Source organism: Mobula birostris, chromosome X (assembly GCF_030028105.1).
Source record: "Mobula birostris isolate sMobBir1 chromosome X, sMobBir1.hap1, whole genome shotgun sequence".
Lineage (NCBI taxonomy): Eukaryota > Metazoa > Chordata > Chondrichthyes > Myliobatiformes > Myliobatidae > Mobula > Mobula birostris.
In genome coordinates, this window is record NC_092402.1 from 21,342,220 (window position 1) to 21,363,139 (window position 20,920).

At 38.4% G+C, this 20,920-nt stretch overlaps 1 protein-coding gene across 2 annotated transcripts in view; it reads left to right on the forward strand.

The window, feature by feature from the left end:
- st8sia6 (ST8 alpha-N-acetyl-neuraminide alpha-2,8-sialyltransferase 6) overlaps positions 1 to 20,692 on the forward strand; it is a 71,053-nt gene extending 50,361 nt beyond the window's left edge. Inside the window, exons 6-8 of one of the 2 annotated variants that reach the window (XM_072248985.1) lie at positions 15,084 to 15,196; positions 16,423 to 16,515; positions 18,031 to 20,692. In XM_072248985.1, the coding sequence (XP_072105086.1) occupies positions 15,084 to 15,196; positions 16,423 to 16,515; positions 18,031 to 18,502 (678 nt within the window). In that variant the 3' untranslated portion in view covers positions 18,503 to 20,692. The remainder of the gene's footprint in view (positions 1 to 15,083; positions 15,197 to 16,422; positions 16,516 to 18,030) is intronic. The other variant, XM_072248986.1, reaches the window with a different exon arrangement.
- The last annotated feature ends 228 nt before the right edge of the window (positions 20,693 to 20,920 follow it).

Consider the following 20,920-nt stretch of genomic DNA (forward strand, 5'->3'; position numbering starts at 1 on the left):
CAAGTTATATGTCACCATTTACTACCCTGAGATTAATTTTGTTGTGGGCATTCACAGTAAATACAAAGAAATGGAATATAATCAGTGAAAAGCTGCACACACCAAAGACAGGAAAGACAACCAGTGTTCAAAAGAAGACAATTGTGCAAATACAAAAAAGAAAAAGAACAAAATAATAGAAACATAGAAACATAGAAAATAGGTGCAGGAGTAGGCCATTCGGCCCTTCAAGCCTGCACCGCCATTTATTATGATCATGGCTGATCATCCAACTCAGAACCCCGCCCCAGCCTTCCCTCCATACCCCCTGATCCCCGTAGCCACAAGGGCCATATCTAACTCCCTCTTAAATATAGCCAATGAACTGGCCTCAACTGTTTCCTGTGGCAGAGAATTCCACAGATTCACCACTCTCTGTGTGAAGAAGTTTTTCCTAATCTCGGTCCTAAAAGGCTTCCCCTCTATCCTCAAACTGTGGCCCCTCGTTCTGGACTTCCCCAACATCGGGAATAATCTTCCTACATCTAGCCTGTCCAATCCCTTTAGGATCTTATATGTTTCAATCAGATCCCCCCTCAATCTTCTAAATTCCAACGAGTACAAGCCCAGTTCATCCAGTCTCTCTTCATATGAAAGTCCTGCCATCCCAGGAATCAATCTGGTGAACCTTCTTTGTACTCCCTCTATGGCAAGGATGTCTTTCCTCAGATTAGGGGACCAAAACTGCACACAATACTCCAGGTGTGGTCTCACCAAGGCCTTGTACAACTGCAGTAGTACCTCCCTGCTCCTGTACTCAAATCCTCTCGCTATAAATGCCAGCATACCATTTGCCTTTTTCACCGCCTGCTGTACCTGCATGCCCACTTTCAATGACTGGTGTATAATGACACCCAGGTCTCGTTGCACCTCCCCTTTTCCTAATCGGCCACCATTCAGATAATAATCTGTTTTCCTATTTTTGCCACCAAAGTGGATAACTTCACATTTATCCACATTAAATTGCATCTGCCATGAATTTGCCCACTCACCCAACCTATCCAAGTCACCCTGCATCCTCTTAGCATCCTCCTCACAGCTAACACTGCCACCCGGCTTCGTGTCATCCACAAACTTGGAGATGCTGCATTTAATTCCCTCATCCAAGTCATTAATATATATTGTAAACAACTGGGGTCCCAGCACTGAGCCTTGCGGTACCCCACTAGTCACTGCCTGCCATTCTGAAAAGGTCCCGTTTATTCCCACTCTTTGCTTCCTGTCTGCTAACCAACTCTCCACCCACACCAATACCTTACCCCCAATACCGTGTGCTTTAAGTTTGCACACTAATCTCCTGTGTGGGACCTTGTCAAAAGCCTTTTGAAAATCCAAATATACCACATCCACTGGTTCTCCCCTATCCACTCTACTAGTTACATCCTCAAAAAATTCTATGAGATTCGTCAGACATGATTTTCCTTTCACAAATCCATGCTGACTTTGTCCGATCATTTCACCGCTTTCCAAGTGTGCTGTTATCACATCCTTGATAACTGACTCCAGCAGTTTCCCCACCACCGACGTTAGGCTAACCAGTCTATAATTCCCCGGTTTCTCTCTCCCTCCTTTTTTAAAAAGTGGAGTTACATTATAATAATAATGTAAAATAATAATAATAATAACTAACTAACTAAATAAATAAATAATACTGAGAGCATGAGTTGTAGAGTCCTGGAAGGTCAGTCCATAGGTTGTGGAATCAGCTCAGTGTTGGGGTGAGTGAAGTTATGCAGGGTAGCTCAGGAACCTGATGGTTGAAGGGTACTGTTTCTGAACCTGGTGGTGTGGTACGTAAGGGTCCTGTACATCCTTTCTGATGGCAATAGCGAGAAGTGAGCATGGCCCTGATGGTGGCGCCCTTGATGATGAATGCTGCTTTCCTATGACGATGCTCCTTGTAGATGTGCTCAATGGTGGGGAGGTCTTTACCTGTGATGGACTGGGCCTTTCCACTACTTTTTGTAGGCCTTTCCATTCAAGGGCATTGGTGTTTCCATACCAGGCTGTGATGCAACCAGTTAGTATAATCTCCATCATACATCTATAGAAGTTTGTCAAAGTTTTAGATGACATGCCGAATCTTTGCAAACGTCTAAGAGCAGAGGCACTGCCATACCTTCTTTGTAATTGCAATTACAGCATGTGTTGGACCCATGGCCGATCCTTTTACATGACAACACCTCTCCACCTCTGATCCCCTGATGAGGAAACCTCCAGTTTCCTCCTCCTGTAGTCAATGATTGGCTGCTTGGTTTTGCTGACTTCATGTGAGGGGTTGGTGTTATGGCACCACTCACTCAGATTTTCAATCTCCCTCCTATATGCTGATTTGTCACCACCTTTGAGTCAGCCAATGACAGTCATGTCATCAGCAAGCTTAAGAATGGCATTGGAGTTGTGCTTAGCCTCACAGTCATAGGTATAAAGTGAGTAGAGCAGGGGACTAAGCTCACAGCCTTGCGGTGCACCTGTGCTGATGAAGATCGTGGAGGAGATGTTATTGCCAATTTGAACTGACTGAGGGTTTGCAAGTGAGAAAATCAAGGATCTAATTGCACAAGGAGGTGTTGAGGCCAAGTTCTTGGAGCTGTTGATTAGTTTTGAGGGGATGATAGTATTGAATGCTGAGCTACTGTCAATGAAGATCATCCTTATGTATAAATTTCACTCTTGGGGGATATGCCTGGTGGCCACTGATGGAGTAACAGCTCTCTGCTGGTGCTCCTAACTTACTTACTTTTGTCTCCAACCTTTTGAAATACTACTGTTAGACGGGTTATTATATTACTGTGACTACAAAAGCAGCTTTGGAAGCTATTACGGGCTCAATTCAAAAGCTTACTGAGGAGTTTCAACAGTTCAGAAAAGAAGCGTCGGCTGATTCACAACAAATCAGCACTGAAATTAAACAAATAGGTAGGAAATTAGATGGTATGCAAGCAACTCTAACCAAGCATGATAAGAAGATAAAGGAACATGAAGAGGTTATTACTTTACTGGACAAGAGAATGGATGATTTGCAAAAGCTGTATGAAAAACAATCCAAGTCCAACAAAATACTGAGGCAGAAGATTATTGATTTGGAAAACAGAAGTAGGAGAAACAACTTACGAATCTTGGGACTTAAAGAGCAAATGGAAGGAGATAATCCTAAAGAATTCTTTGCAAACCTTTTGAAGGAATTATTCCCTGATATTATAAAGTCTCTGCCTTTGATTGATCGTGCTCACAGATCACCTACCTACGGATCAACTTCAAAATCAAAACCAATATCAGTCATTATATGTTTCCGTGAATTTCAAATAAAGGATCGTCTGATTCGGGGTGCCCGTGGAAAAGGTATGATTGACTACCAAGGTCAGAAGATTCGTATTTTTGAAGATTTTTCATCAGAAGTTATGGCAGAACGTGTTAAGTTTAAAAAAGTTATGGAGGAGCTATACAGCCAAAATTTTAAGTCTTCTCTTCGTTTTCCAGCTTGATTGAGAATTACAATGGAAGATGGATCATTTAAGTAGTTTTGTACGAAGGAGCAGGCGCAAGAATTTTTAGACTCAAAAAAATGACTGTATACATATATTATATAAGATTAAAAATCTTGCAAAAACAAATACTATATATTAAAAATGACTGTTTAATATTTTTCAGTATGAATAATTGCTCTTTCTGTTTGATAAACCTGTCTAAGCTTGTTTTTTTTACTGTATATTATTTAGTCTTGGTTGGAACAGTAAATAACCTTGACTTCTTTGGAGCGGTTCCAACAGGCTTTCTAAGGGGATGTTTTCAGTGGGGGTAGATACCGGTTGTTCTTTGACCGATTTTCTCTCTTTGGGAGGAGGGAAGGGGATGGGGAGCTCTTCTTTCTTGAAGCTGATTTGGGAATCTAGTCAATTCTGTTGCTTAGCTAATATATCTCTAGGTTTATTATTTGGGTTTAATATACATTCCTCTGATTGCTACTTTAACCTTTCTTATAAATAGTTTTAAAATGGATCAAAGTATTAATTTACATAGTTTTAATGTGAAAAGGGCTAAATCACTCTGTGAAAAGAAATAAGATTTTTGCCTATATTAAAAAAACTTAAGGTACCAATTGTTTTTCTTCAAGAAACCCACGTACGTAAGTGTGACAATTCACACCTTTTTAATCGATTGAGAGGATCTCATTTCCACTTCTTGTTTCAAGGCAAAGCCAGAGAAGTTTCGATCCTTAGAGATAATAAAGTTCCCTTTGTTCAACATAAAGTAATTTCTGATACTAATGGGCATTTTGTTATAGTATCAGGGAAACTAAATAACAAACTAATGGTATTTGCCAATGTGTATGCTCCGAATATAGATGACCCAGGTTTCTTTGAGTGTTTTTTTTCATTTTTGCCAGATCTAAGTCTGTACTCATTGGTGATGGGTGGAGACTTTAATTGTTGCTTAGATCTAGCTTTAGATCATTCATCTTCTAAACTAATGATACCAAATAAATCAGCTGTGTTTATAAATCTTTTTTAAGAAAATGTGGTATTGTTGATGCTTGGCATTTTTTTCATCCAGTAGACAAGGAATATTTGTTTTTTCTCTCATGTCCATCATACATATTCCAGGATTGGTTTTTTTTTATTGATAGCCAAATGATTCCATCAGTTCGATCCTGTGAATATAAAGAGATTGCTGTCTCAGATGATGCTCCTGTGCTCCTATCTTTAAATCTCCCCAATCTTCTTCAAACAAATAGGTTTTGGCGATTTAATTTAACTTTGTTATCTGATAAAGATTTTTTTAAAGTTTATGGAAGACTACCTCTTTTTTTATTACCTTTTTTTATTCTCTTACTGTTTTATAATTAGCTGATCTTTTTTTATATTTACACTTTTTTTAGGGAGCGTATACCGGAAGTCATGGGGGTAGTTTTAGTGCTTGCTTCTTTTGGGCTGGTCTGCGTTAGATTTAGCCTTGGGGTCATGGGGTGGGGGGTGGTGGGAGGGGCTTCACGTTTTAGTTTCTTTCTTCTTGGGCTATGTACATTATTGAAGTATTGGTTGCGTTCTTCTTCCCGGTATCTCTTATTTGTTCTGTTCCCTTTCCGAGTTCGTGGGTCGAGCCTATCGTCAATCCTCCTTGATGCGGGTTGACTTTAGGGTTTATGGAGTCTATTATTAATTTTGTCTCCTGGAATACTAATGGTCTTAATCATCCTATTAAAAGGAAAAAAGTTTTTAAAGTGTTCCGGAGACTTAAAGCACAAATTTTATTTTTACAAGAGACCCATGTGCGGAGGGGGGACAGACTACGTTTTTTTAAATTCTGGAAGGGTCAACAGTTTCATTCGAACTCCAATGCTAAGATTCGAGGCGTCTCTATTTTTATAGACTCCTCAGTTACTTTTATACAACATGATATTATTTCTGATCCGAATGGTAGATTTCTATTGGTTAGTGGTCTACTATTTAATAAAAAGGTAGTTTTGGTTAACGTTTATGCTCCTAATATGGACTGTCCGGAGTTTTATAAATCATTATTTAATCAGTTCCCGAATTTGAATGAGTTTTCATTGATCTGGGGCGCAGATCTTAATACCTGTTTATCTCCAGCTTTGGACCGTTCGGCTCCTCTACGGACTTTACCTAATAGATCTGCAACTTTGATTAATTCATTCCTCTCTGATTCTGGGTCGACGGACATTTGGCGTTTTTTGCATCCTCAGGAAAAAGATTTTTCTTTTTTCTCACATGTTCACCATTCCTATTCAAGAATTGATTATTTCTTTATTGATTCTAGTCTTATTTCTTCAGTGATTAAATGTGATTATGACTCTATAACCATTTCGGATCATGCTCCACTTAAGCTTTCTATTAAAATTCAGGCCAATACACAAAATAATAGACAGTGGCATTTTAATTCGTTGTTGCTTCAGGACTCGGACTTTGTTAACTTTATGAATGAACAGATTGATCTTTTTTTTACAATTAACTATACAGAGGATATTTCTGTGAACATTCCTTGGGATACTTTTAAAGCTTATATTCGTGGTCAGATTATTTCGTATTCTGCTGCTTTGAGGAAGAAGCTGAAGCAGCAGGAGTTGGTAATCGTGGACAAGATTAAGGAAATTGATAAGAAATATGCTATGGTTCCTTCTGAGGAGTTATATAAACAAAGAACTGAACTTCAAATGGAACACAGTTTATTACTTTCGTCCTCGATTGTAAACCAATTAAAGAAAACAAGAAGTGAATTTTATGTACACAGTGACAAAATTGGTAAACTGTTGGCTAATCAACTGAAGTCTAATTATGCTAAATCTCAAATTAATCAGATTTATAACCAAAATGATCGACTGATACTTGACCATGTGGGGATTAATCAAACTTTCTGTGATTTTTATTCTTCCTTATATCAATCAGAGTCTCCTCGAGATTCTAAATATATGAATGATTTTTTAGATAATCTAGACTTCCCTGAGATTTCACAGGATATGTCTTCTATGTTAGATACTTCCATTACCACGGATGAGATTAAGAATGTAATTTTCTCTATGAATTTGGGGAAAGCTCCTGGCCCTGATGGGTTTACTGTAGAACTTTATAAATGTTTTGCATCTTCATTAATCCCTTGGCTCGGTAGGGTTTTTGAGGCTTCATTAAAACTTGGTAAACTTCCTGAATCTTTCAATAGAGCGTCAATCTCTCTAATATTAAAGAAGGATAAAGATCTTGCTCAATGTGCATCTTATAGACCAATATCCTTATTAAATGTTGATTCTAAAGTTTTTTCTAAGTTATTAGCAAATAAATTAGAAAAAGTACTTCCTTTTATTATTTCGGAAGACCAAACGGGTTTTATTAAAGGTCGTTACTCTTTTTATAACATTCGCACACTGTTAAATATTGTTTATACCCCCTCACAAAATGTTCCTGAGGGTGTTATCTCTTTAGATGCTGAGAAAGCTTTTGATAGAGTAGAATGGTCTTATTTATTTAAGGTGCTTGAAATGTTTAATTTTAGCTCGAAATTTATATCCTGGATTAAATTGTTATATCATTCTCCTGTGGCCTCGGTCCGTACTAACTCTTTAAGCTCACCTTTTTTCCCTCTTTTTCGAGGTACTCGACAAGGGTGTCCTCTTAGTCCTTTATTATTTGATATTGCCTTAGAACCTCTTGCAATTGCCATTCGAGAATCTCCAAATATTACTGGGATAACTCGGGGCTTAAAGTCCCATAAAATATCACTCTATGCTGATGATTTACTTTTATATATTTCTAATCCCCAAAAATCCATCCCTGCTGTTTTAGAGCTATTAGCACAATTTGGTCTTTTTTCAGGTTATAAATTAAATCTTAGTAAGAGTGAACTTTTCCCGATTAATAAACAATTTCCCTTATATCATAACTTTCCTTTTAAATTGATTAATAATTATTTTTCATATCTTGGGATTAAAATTACTTGTAAATACAAAGATTTATTTAAGATTAACTTTTTACCTTTAATTGATCATATTATTCAACTTTCATCTAAATGGTTTCCTTTATATTTAACTTTGATTGGTCGTATTAATGCAGTTAAGATGTTTTTTTTGCCAAAATTTTTATATATATTTCAGGCATTACCAATTTTTGTTCCAAAATCTTTTTTTGATAAAGTTGACTCCAAAATTTCTTCATTTATTTGGCAAAATAAAAACCCGAGACTGGGTAAAATACATTTACAGAAAGCTAAGAGAGATGGAGGCTTAGCATTACCTAATTTTAGATTTTATTATTGGGCAATTAATATTCGACATATGAAATTTTGGTTACTTGACCAGGATATACTATCCATTCCTAAATGGGTAGCATTGGAATTACAATCTGTTCAGGGCTATACACATGGCTCTATTTTAGGTTCCTCTCTTCCTTTTGATTTGAAACGCCTTAAACAGGTGTCTAACCCGATAGTTAAATATACCTTACGTATTTGGTTTCAAGTCAGAAAATTTTTTGATCTTAACCAATTTGGGCTGGCGATTCCTATTTTAGGTAACATATTTTTTCCTCCCTCTTTTACGGATCGTGCTTTTCAAATTTGAAAGACTAAGGGTATTTCACGGTTTTTGGATTTATTTTTAGATGGTTCCCTTATGTCTTTTGAACAATTATCTAATAAATATAATTTATCAAGAATACATTTTTTTAGATATCTACAAGTTAGAAATTTCCTAAGTACCATACTTTCTTCCTTTCCAATGCTTCCTCCTACATATATTTTAGATACTATAATTAACCTTAATCCATGTCAGAAAGGTGCATCGGCTATTATTTATATTATTATTATGAAACTTAGGAAAGCTCCATTTGATAAGATTAGGTCAGATTGGGAACAAGAATTGGGATCTATTATTTCCGTGGATGACTGGGGGCAGATTTTACAATTAGTCAATACTTCCTCTATCTGTGCTAAACATTCCCTAATTCAATTTAAAGTTGCTCATAGAGCACATATGTCCAAAGATAAATTAGCTCGCTTTTATTCTCATATTAATCCTTTTTGTGATAGATGTCCGGGGCAGATAGCTTCTTTAACTCATATGTTTTGGTCTTGTCCTACTCTGGAAACTTTTTGGAGAGACATTTTTAATATTATTTCCAAGGTATTGAGTATAGATATCTCTTCCCACCCTATTACTGCTATCTTTGGACTACCTAAAATTTCCAGTAATCTCTCTCCTTCAGCCCGTAGAATGATTGCATTTCTTACTTTAATGGCGAAAAGATGTATTTTACAACATTGGAAAGAGACTAATGCTCCAACTACCTTTTTTTGGTTTTCTCAGATGATATTATGCTTGAATTTGGAGAAAATTAGAAGCAATCTTTATGACTCTTCATTTAAATTTGAACAGACCTGGAGATCTTTTATTCAATATTTTCATTTAATGTAATATATACCCTTCTTGTTTTGTTTTACTGTTTTTAATGGAGGTCGGGATTGAGGACGTGATTTTAAGTTTTTTAACTCTGTTTGGTTTCAAGTTAGCCCATTGCTTTGCTTTGCTTTTAGTTAGTTGCACGGTGGGTTTTTTTTTGGGGTTTTTTTCCCTTTTCTCTATTGATATATATAAAAATTAGTATACTGTTATGTTACCTTGGTATGTTATGTTTAAATTACATTGTTTGTATTTTTTTTGTATTAATATCTCCTGTAATTTTATTATATTCTAACAGTGTATTAGTGCCTATATGGCTTACCTTTTTGTATACTTGTTCAATAAAAAGATTTAAAAAGAAAGAAAGAAAGGAAAGACAAATTACTCTTTTTTTGAAGAGGATACATTAGAGGAGACTTCTAGTCTTATCAGATGGGATGCCTTTAAGGCGTATATTAGAGGACAAATTATTTCTTATACTGCAAGTATTAGGAAAAAAGCTAATAAGGAGAGAAGTATTTCGCTAATCAGCTGAAACAATTAGACCAAGAGTATGCCTTGGCTCCAGAGCCTGCCTTATATTAAAGATGTGTTGAAACTAAAACTAAATGTGATCTCCTTTTAACCTATCCAATTGAAACCCCACTCCTAAAAGATAAAAGTCAATTTTATACTCATGGAGATAAAACAGGTAAATTATTGGCTGATCAAATTAAAAACCTTCATAGCTAACAGCTGATTAAAGAAATATGCAAAGCTAATGGTGATTGGGCAACTGATTATTTAGAAATAAATGATACTTTTAGAGAATTTTACTCTAAACTCTACAGTTCTGAATCTTCTAAGGATAACACTGTAATGAACAATTTTTTAGGCCAACTAAACATTCCTACAATTTCTGCCGACAACAGAAAGTTATTGGAACAACCTATTTCTTTTGAGGAAATTGTCGAGGCCGTGCACTCATTACCTTTGAGGAAAGCTCTGGGTCCAGATGGATTTTCTGGAGAATTTTACAAGACCTTTATCTCACTGCTTATACCTTACTTATGTTCAGTTTCTTCGGATTCATTTAAGTCGGGCAGACTCCCTCAATCTTTTTATGAGGCTTCCATTCGCTTATCCTTAAAAAGAATAAGGATCCAACTGAATGCTCTTCTTATAGACCAATTTATTTACTTATTGTTGATACTAAGATCCTATCTAAAGTTATGGCCCATGGGATTGAAAATATTTTACCATCTGTCATTTCCAATAACCAAACTGGATTTATCAAAAATCGATATTCTTACTTTAATATTCGTCAGTTATTAAATGTTATTTATTTTCCTTCTAACATGATATCGGAATATGTGGTATCCCTAGATGCTGAGAAAGCTTTCGACAGAGTTGAATGGAATTATTTTATTTAAAACTTTAGAAAAATTCAATTTTGGACCCGTTTTCATTCAATGGATTAAATTACTTTATTTAGCTCCTTCCGCTAGGGTTATCACTAATTCCCATAATTTCAAACCATTTAAGGTTCAACATGGCACTGGACAAGGCTGTCCATTGAGCCCTTTGCTTTTTGATCTGGCCTTAGAACCCTTAGCCATTGCCTTTCGAGAATCTAATGATATCACCAGTATTTTAAGGAGAGACACTATTCATAAAGTCTCTCTGTACGCTGATGATCTGCTGCTATTTATTTCTAATGTTGAGACTTCATTACCCCATGTGCTTTCTTTACTCTCCTGTTTTAGCTAGTTCTCAGGTTATAAATTAAACCTATATAAAAGTGAACTTTTCCCTTTGAACAATTTGATACCAACAAATTCTAATCTTCTTTTTAAAATTGTAAGAAACCAAATAACCTACTTTGGTGTAACAATTACTAAAAACTATAAGCATCTATTTAAAGAAAATTTTCTTATCCTATTGAATCACGTAGAAAGGATACTATCAAATTGGTCACCTCTTTCATTATTGCTAATTGGCTGAATTAACTCAATTAAAATGAATATATTACTTAAATTTATATATCTTTTTCAGGCATTGCCTGTTTGTATTCCCAAATCTTTCTTTGATTCTCTTGACTCTTATTATATCTTCTTATATATGGAAGAATAAGCATTCTAGATTAAATAAAATTCATCTTCAGAAAGATAAGAAGAATGGAGGATTAGCCTTACCAAACTTTAGATTTTATTATTGGGCAGTTAATATAAGGAATCTTACATTCTGGTTATATTACATAGATCGTGAGGATTGCCCGATGTGGGTTTTTTTAGAAGCTAACTCTGTTAATAAATTTTCTATTATTTCTCTTCTTTGATCCTCACTCCCTTTGTCTCTGAGTAAGTTAACTAATAATCTGGTAGTTAAACACACTTTGAGAATTTGGATACAATTCCAAAAATATTTTGGCTTATTGAGATTTTCTCTTTCAAGTCCCGTTTATAAAAAAAAATTTTTTAAACCCTCTATGATTGATGCGGCTTTTAAAGAATGGGATACATTAGGTATTAAATGCTTTCAGGACTTGTTTGTAGAGGTAAGTCTCTTTTCATTTGAACAACTGTCAACTAAATATAGTTTCCCCAAAACTCATTTTTTGGATGCCTACAAATATTTTTTATGGTCTCAAATAAGTATATTTCCTAAAAGTCCTGATAAGAATCTACTATATGTAATTTTTAATTTGAAACCTTTTTATAATGGATCTATATCTAATATTTATAATATGCTGCTGGGAATGAGAAGTGTTCCTTTAGATAAAATTAAAAATCTTTGGGAACAAGATTTACAGACTTCAATTTCTGAGGAAGCTTGAAATCAAATTTTTAAATTGGTTAACACTTCATCATTATGTGCCTGCCACTCTCTCCTACAATTTAAAGTGGTCCATAGAGCCCATATGACCAAGGATAAGTTGTCTCATGTTTATTTAGATATATCTCCGTATTGTGATAAATGTAATAATGGAGAAGCTTCACTCATTCATATGTTTTGGACATGTCCGAGTCTTGGAAAATATTGAAAAGAAGTATTTCAAACTTTCTCGATACTTTTTAAAGTAAACTTTAAGCCTAATCCTTTGACCACTTTATTTGGTATTGTTGGAGGAAAGGATATTATTTTGGAGTCATCTGACTTGCTCATTTTGGCTTTTATTTCTCCTATGGCCAGAAGGACGCTCTTGCTTAAATGGAAAGATGTGACCCCTCCTATTCACGCCCAATGGTTATGTAATGTGATGTCATGTTTCGATTGTTCAATCTCAAAATCTAGCCAAGACTCTCAAACATTGTGGGGGCCTTTTTTGAATTATTTTCAAAACCTTTGATTTGCTGTTAAATCACAGATGATGACTAATAAGTTTTTTTCCTTTTTTTCTTTACTAATCAGCTTCAGTCTTGGTATTGGGTTAGAATTTTTTTATATATAATAAAATTACTATATTTCAATGTTACAAATTAATTAATCTGTATGAATATAGGGTAAGGGGTCTTTATATGTGATTTAGTATAATGTATTGATTTTTTTTTCTTGTACTCTGTATTCTTATATGTAAAATTAATAATAAAAATATTGGAAAAAGAGAAGTTTCACTGCCTAGGTGTTCAGGGTTGAGTGAAGAGTCAATAAAATAGCATCTGCTGTTGACCTGTTCTGATGGTAGCCAATCTGGAGCAGATTCAGGTTGCAGGAGTTGAGATGCTTCATCACCAACCTCTCAAAGCACTTCATCACTGGGAATCTAAGTGCTTCTGGACGATAGTCATTGAAGCAAGATACCATTATCTTCCTGAGCACTGATATAATTGAAGCCTAATTAAAGCAGGGTGGGTACCACAGAATGCCAAAGTAAGAGGTTAAAAATATCAGTAAATATTCCATCCAGTTGATTAGCACAGGTCTTCAGTACTTAGCCAGGTACACTGTCTGGTCCAGGTGCTTTCCGTGGGTTCACCCTCCTGAAGGATGCTTTCACGTCAGTCTGAGATTGAAATCAGAAGGTCATCAGTGGCTGTGGGAGTTCGTGAAGGTGCCTCCATGTTTTGTTGGTCAAAACGGGCATAAAGACATCAAGCTCATCTGGGAGCAAAACATTGTTGTCACAGGGTTTTACTTTGTAAACCGTGATAGCATTCAAGATACCAGGGTAGTAACTGTTCCTGAACATGGTGGTATGGGGTCTAAAGCTTCTGTAGCTCCTCCTTACGAAACATTTGGTTTCCTCCAAATCTGACCTGCATTAATTGCTCCATCTCTGGAAACTGGTCAGGATCCTCAGATCTTAAGTTTTCTCATAAACCTTTTCATTTTTACACTTCTTCCTCCTTGACTAAGCACCTGTAATATCCTCTCACGCTGCAATTGGTGTTGAATTGTTTGCTTTACTTACATAATAGGGTCAGAAAGTGTGCGTTGTTGCAGATACATTTTCATTCTAACCTTATTAAAACTCTGCTACCCAGGTCACCAAGTTACGTTCACCCACCTCCCCTTGAGATTACTGAACTGCACAGGCCCTTAGTTCAGAAAGGGAGCGTTGTGAGTCCGTCTTCTTTATCCATCGAGACCATGCCGTCTTCTTACCACTACCATCAAGCAGGAGAAGCCTTAGCTCCCAAATCACCAGGTTCAGGAACAGTTATTACCATACAACCATCAGGCTCCTGAATCAGATTGGATAATTTCACTCACCTCAACTCTGAACTGATTCTATGACCAACAGTTACACTTTCAAAGACTCTTTACAATAGGTTTTAACAGGTATCCATAGGTACATATAATATCAGAGAAATGTATACAATATACATCCCGAAATTTTTTTTCTTTGCAAACATCCACAAAAACAGAGGTGTGCCCCAAAGAATAAATAACAGTTAAATATTTGAACCCCAAAGCCCCCCCCAAATCCCCCCTCCTCCACCAGTAAAAAAGCATCGGCACTCCTCACCAAGCACTCAAGTGTGAAGCAAAGCATTGATAAAGACACAGACCTGCAGTACCTCAAAGCATTTCAGGATGTATATTGTATATATTTCTCTGATGTTAAATGTATCTTTGAAACCTTTAACTACTCGTTCATCTGGTAACTTGACATACTACAGGTTCTGTCTCTCCCTAATAAGGGAAAAAGAGGTGTCCCCGTTTCACAGCGGGAGGGGAGACATAACAAAACAACTCGCTGATTCACGATGTTAAAAGTCTGTTATGTCGCTTTTGCCGAGCTCTGTGCCCAAAGAACTCAGATCTCTGGGCACACAGCCAGCAGCCAGCTCACTGTTTTCCATCTTCCGTGTACTCCCACGACACATCAGGCGGTGGCACTGACCTTGAATCCGCCTGCCTCCAGAGCCACGAAAATCCGGCACGCTGAAGGCGTGCTAGTCTTCCAGGCTGCGTCTTGGCATATTGAAAAGTGGCTGGTCATGAGGCCCCGAGAATGGATCCCGTTTCCACAAAGTACCAAAGTCAGTGTGCAACTCCAGGTCAGGGTCTTCAAAAGAACATTGAAAGGGAAGAAAAGAGATATTAAAGATAGAAATAGAGCTGTTTCCGAAGATGCAAGCAGAGGAGTCGCCGTTAGGTGCCATTGTCTCCTAGGCTCCTCCCACCATGTCATTGTCATACAACTCATGTCCTTAGTTTTTTAAAATTTCTACAGTTTGTCTTCTAATGCAAATTGGTTGTTTGTTAGCCTTTGTTTATGTATAGTTTCTCTGTAAAATTCTATTGTATTTCTTTATTTTCTTGTAAATGCCTGCAACAACATGAATCACAGGGTAACATAGAGCAACACACACAAAATGCTGGAGGAACTCAGGAGACCAGGCAGGATCTACGGAAAGAGTAAGCAGTCAATGCTTCAGTCTGAGTCCCTTCATCAGGACTGAGAAGGAAAGTGGAAGATGCCAGAATTAAATGGTGGAGGGAGGGGAAAGATGCTAGCTGGAATGTGATAGGTGAAGCAGGTCAGGCATCATTTATGGAAAAGAGTAAACAGTTGACTTTTTGGACCAAGACCCTTCTTCAGAACTGAGAAGAAAAGAGGAAGATGCCAAAATGGTAGCATACATGTAATTTCATATAAATTTACTTTGAACTTTTGAACTTTTTAAGCTGTTGGCTTACCCTTGCTTTATAGGACTCGTCTCTCAGAAGTCAACAGTACAAGCGATGTGCAGTTGTTGGAAATAGTGGGATATTAACCAACAGCAGTTGTGGGGCTGAAATTAACAAGGCTGACTTTGTGTTCCGGTAAGTTTCACAGCAATGAACAAAAATCTTTGACCACAGGGGTAACGGAAAGATTCCCTGAGCAGGAAACAAGACAACTCATGTATTTTGGATAAAAACATGGAGGGTTATGGTCCAGATGTGGATTGATAGGCCAAAGGGCCTGGTTCTCTGTAGTGCTCTTTGACTCTGTGACCCCAAGTTGGGACAAGGGTCTGTGTACTTAAATTGTTCAAAGCAAAATTAAGCTCCGACTGAGAGTAATCAATCTCAGTATTAAAATCAAGGCCAATTCTCAAAACTCAGGACCTGTTTGGGAGAGGTTTTCTGTTTCTGGGTGGCAGAGGATGATGTGGAATAAAGGATTATTTATTCAACCAATAATAAATTGGTTTATTATTGTCTCATGTACAAAGGGACAGTAAAGAGCTTTTGTTGTACATGCCATCCAGACAGAATATAAGACCATAGGATATTGGAACAGAATTAGGCCATTCAACCCATTGAATCTGCTCCACCATTCCATCATGGCTATTTTATTTTCCCTCTCAGCCCCATTCCCTTTCCTTTTCCCTGTAAACTTGGCCTCCACATTTGTCCACAGATGCACTGCCCTCTAGCTAAATAAATTCTTCCTTATCTTTGTTCTTAAAGAACATTGTTCTATTCTGAGACTACCCTCTGTCATAGACTCTCCCAATAATGGAAACAACTTCTGTATGTCCACTCTAACTAAGCCTTTCAATATTCAGTAGTTTTAATAAGAACCTCCCCCCTACCCCAGTCTTCTAAAATCAAGTGAGTACAGGCCCAGAACCATCAAACTCAATACATTAGAGGAGATTATTCCAGAAACTCAGTGTTTTCTCCCTCATAGATGCTGCTCAATCCACTGAGTTCCTCCAGCAGATTGTTTGTTGCTGCCAATTCTAACACCTTCAGTCTCTTGTGTCTCTCTCTTATCTTCTCATCGTTGGTGTTGACCCCACCCTATATTCAAATTAAGTACTCATCTCCAAAATATCTCTAAACTAAGGTTCATCAAGAGGATCAATGAAGGGCAAATGGTGGACTGCGTTCGTTTTTTATCTCTGGTTTTCTTGCCAATAGTCCCTTGCTAAGTAACACTGCATCGTGTTGAGTACAGTTTCTGACAGGAATCACTGAAAGCAATATAACTACTGTGTGCTTCAACAACAAGAGGTCATTTTTGAGTTCTTGGATTGAATGCTGATGGTTTCTCTTAGGTGTAACCTCCCTCCCATGGGTGGAGTTTTCCCCCAAGATATCGGAACGAAAACCAATTTGGTGACGGCAAACCCAAGCATCATTACAGAGAGGTGAGGGACCATCTTCCAGGTTTCAGGTACCTTCTCTTTCTGGTGTAGGAGGAGAGGATTCCAGAGCTTGGACAACACATCATGATATTGTAAGAGCAGGAGCCCATTTTTCCTCTTAGAAAACTAACTCAGGTGTTATGAATAAATAAATAAATAAATAGATAGATAGATAGATAGATAGATAGAGAAGTCCTCATGAGTTTGAGTAACTACTATCTTATTGTGTTGGTTTACTTGATTGTGGTGCTGCACATGAGGGTGCTTAACAGGATAAGAGCCCATGGTATTACAGGAAAGGTATGAGGATGGATAGAAGATTGGCTGACTGGCAGGAGGCAAAAAGGGAAATAAAGGGAGCCTTTTCTGGTTGGCTGCCGGTGATGAGTGGGATTCGTTTGGAGTCAGTATTGGGACTGCTTCTTTTCATTTTATATGTCAGTGATTTGGATGAAAGAATTGATGGCTTTGTGGCCAAAATGCAGATGATACGAAGATAGGTGGAGGGGCAGGTTGTGTTGAGGAAGCAGGGTGTCTGCAGAAGGACTTAAACATATTGAGGGAATGGGCAAAGAAGTGGCAGATGGGATATAGTGCAGGGAAATGCATGGTCATGCACCTTGGCAGAAAGAATAAAGGCATGAACTATTTTCTAAATGGGGAGAAAATTAAAAAGTTTGAGGTGCAAAGGGGCTTGGGAATCCACAGTCCTGCTTGACACTATTAGTTACTAGGAAGGGGTCAGAGGTGCAGCCGTTTTCAATGACCCTGGCCGTCATGCCATCGTGGAAAGACCTGACAATGCTGACCAGCCTTGGAGGAGCAGACTATAATACAAACGCAAGGATATAATGATAAGGCTTTATAAGGCACTGGTCAGACCGCACTTGGAGTATTGTGAGCAGTTTTGGGCCCCTTATCTCAGAAAAGATGTGCTGGCATTGAAGAAGGTCCAGGGAAAGTTCACGAGAATGATTCTAAGAATGCAATTCTTAACATATGAGGAGCATTTGATGGCTCTGGGCCCGTATTCACTGGAGTTTAGAAGAATCAGGGGTATCTCATTGAAAACTATTGAATATTGCAAGGCCTCAACAGAGTGGATGTGATGTTTCCTATAGTGGGAGAATTTAGGATCAGAGGTCACAGCCTCAGAATTGAGGGATGTCCATTTAGAACAGAGATGAGGAAAAATTTCTTCAACCAGAGGGTGTGAATCTGTGGAATTCCTTGCCATAGTGCAGGCCAGTTTTTACAGAGTATATTTAAGGTGGAGATTGATTAATCAGGGTGTCAAGGTTATGGGAAGAACGCAGGAGAATGGGGTTGAGATGGATAATAAATCAGCCATGATGGAATAGTGGACTTTTCTCATTCACTTCCCATCATCTTGTCAATTGCAGTAATTGAGGACCTTGGGAATGTTGGCAAAACTATTGCTTTGAGTGAATTGCGACATGGTGTGGAGAAGGGTTTGGATTGGCAATGTGGCAATAATGAGTGTTTTCCTCTTGACAGGTATGGAGAACTGCAAGATAGGAGGAGGCCGTTTTTCACCAACTTGACCATCTATAATGACGCTCTCCTTCTCTTGCCTGCCTTCTCCTACACCAAGAACACAATTCTCTCCTTCAGGGCTCTTTACACTCTCCAGGATTTTCAGGCCAAACAGAAAGTGGTATTCTTCAATCCTGTGTACCTAAAACATCTGAGTGAATTCTGGCGTTCTAAGGGTGTAAGAGCAAACCGTCTCTCCACTGGCATAATGGTCACAAGCATGGCACTAGAGCTTTGTAAACAAGTGCTGATTTATGGGTTTTGGCCCTTTAAGGAAAACGTAGATGGGCAGGCTGTCTCACATCACTACTTTGACAATCAGCTCCCCAAGCCTGATATTCACTCCATGCCATTAGAGTATCAACAGCTTCTGCAGATGCACAGTAAAGGAATTGTCAAACTTCAAATGGCTCCATGCCAGATAGATCCATAAGAAATTTAACTCTCAGTCTGTAGAACATTAGACTACTGGCCATAAAACTGGGCTTAAATAAGAATTAGCTTGACTTCCAAACAGTAGAGCCTTCAGGATTTGAGTTTCTGATGGCTTGCATTTGATTGGTTGTGTAGTGTTTGTTGATCTTTCCCAGTTGGAGGAAGTCCTGATGATTGGACATTTTGGCTGTGCATAGCACATTAACGAGAAATTATCATAAGGTCATGAACAACTAACCAATCAACATGTAGGATCATTGCTGTGAGGCCACGTTTTTCAAAGGAGATGAGGGTGGTCCAATGAACAGCTCAGGGCTTGTAGGCGATAGGAAGATCTCGAGTTAGGAGAACACGAAGAACCTGATGTATAACCATGCTTTTTCTTTGCCCTTCTATAATTTTGAGAGCCTTAGTCATAGATATACCTCTTCATGATTCACTTTAAAAAACTTCAGACTGGTAAAGAACAGGAGTCTTGCAACTTCTGGTACCTTCATATCCCAATGAACTATTTTTGGAGAGTTGTAACAGGAAGCCCAGCATCCCAACTTTCCATAGTAAACTCCCACAAATAGCAAAGTGATAATAGCATAATAGAGCAATACAGCTCTTTCAGCCCATCCTGTTCATGCTGAATTGTTATTCTGTCTAGTCCCATCAACCTGCACCTGGATCATAGCCTTCTGTACCCCTCCCATCCATGTATTCCAAACTTTTCTTAACTGTTGCAGTTGAACCCACATCCACCACTTCCGCTGGCAGCTTGTTCCACAATCTTATCACCCTCTAAATGAGGTAGTTCCCTCTCAGGTTCCCCTTAAATATTTTACCTTTCACCTTTAACCTATGACCTCCAGTTCTAATCTCACACAAACTAGTGGAAAAAGCTTGCTTGAAGTTACCCTCTCTATACCCCTCTATTAAATCTCCCCTCATTCTCCTATGCTCCAGTGAATAAAGTCCTAATCAGTTCAGCGTTTCCCTATAACTCAGGTCCTCAAGTCTCAGCAACATCCTTGTAAATTTTCTCTGCGCTCTTTCAATCTTATTGATATCTTTCCTGTAGGTAGGTGACCAAAACTGCACACAATACTCCAAGTTTGGCGTCACCAATATCTTATACAACTTCAACATAATAACCAATTGTAGACACAAATGTTGTCAAGGACAAAGGAATAACACCCTTAACTGTTCTTCAGAATATAGGCCATCCTCGCTTAACAAACGGATTTCCTTTATACAGTCATCCATAAGTCACTTCTGTCCATGTTTAAGACACTCAGAAATCACATCCCTACGGTTTTGTAATGAATAGCATTAAAAGCAGTTAAGAAGAGAAAATCCAAACACGAGAAAATCTGCAGATGCTGGAAATTCAAGCAAAACACATAAAATGCTGGTGGAACACAGCAGACCAGGCAGCATCTCTAGGAAGAGGTACAGTCGACGTTTCGGGCTGAGACCCTTCGTCAGGACTAACTGAAAGAAGAAGTAGTAAGAGATTTGAAAGAGGGAGGGGGAGGGGGAGATCGGAAATGATAGGAGAAGACAGGAAGAGGAGGGATGAAGCTAAGAGCTGGGAAGTATTTTGGCTAAAGGGAAACAAAGCTGGAGACACGGGAGAAAGAAAGGTGGAGGGGAGCACCAGAGGAAGATGGAGAGCAGGCAGGGAGTAATTGTGAGAGGAAAGAGAGAGAAAAAAAGGGGGGAATAATAAATGAATAAATAAATAAAATAGGGAATGGGGCAAGAAGGGGAAGAGGGGCATTAGCTGAAGTTAGAGAAATCAATGTTCATGCCATCAGGTTGAAGGCTACCCAGACGGAACATAAGGTGGTGTTCTTCCAACCTGAGTGTGGCTTCATCTTTACAGTAGAGGAGGCCATGGATTGACATATCAGAATGGGAATGGGATGTGGAATTAAAATGTGTGGCCACTGGGAGATCCTGCTTTCTCTGGTGGACAGAGCGTAGGTGTTCAGAGAAACGATCTCCCAGTCTGCGTCGGGTCTCACCAATATATAGAAGGCCACATCTGGAGCACCGGACGCAGTATATCACACCAGCCGACTCACAGGTGAAGTGTCGCCTCACCTGGAAGAACTGTCTGGGGCCCTGACTAGTGGTGAGGGAGGAAGGGTAAGGGCAGGTGTAGCACTTGTTCCGCTTGCAAGGATAAGTGCCAGGAGGGAGATGGGTGGGAAGGGATGGGGTGGGGGGACAAATGGACAAGGGAGTCACATAGGGAGCAATCCCTGTGGAAAGCAGAGGCGGGGGGAAGGGAAAGATGTGTTTATTGGTGGGATCCCATTGAAGGTGGGGGAAGTTACAGAGAATTATATGTTGGACCCGGGCAGGGTGAAAGTTGGAGGCAAAGTTAATGAAGTCAACGAGCTCAGCATGCATGCAGGAAGCA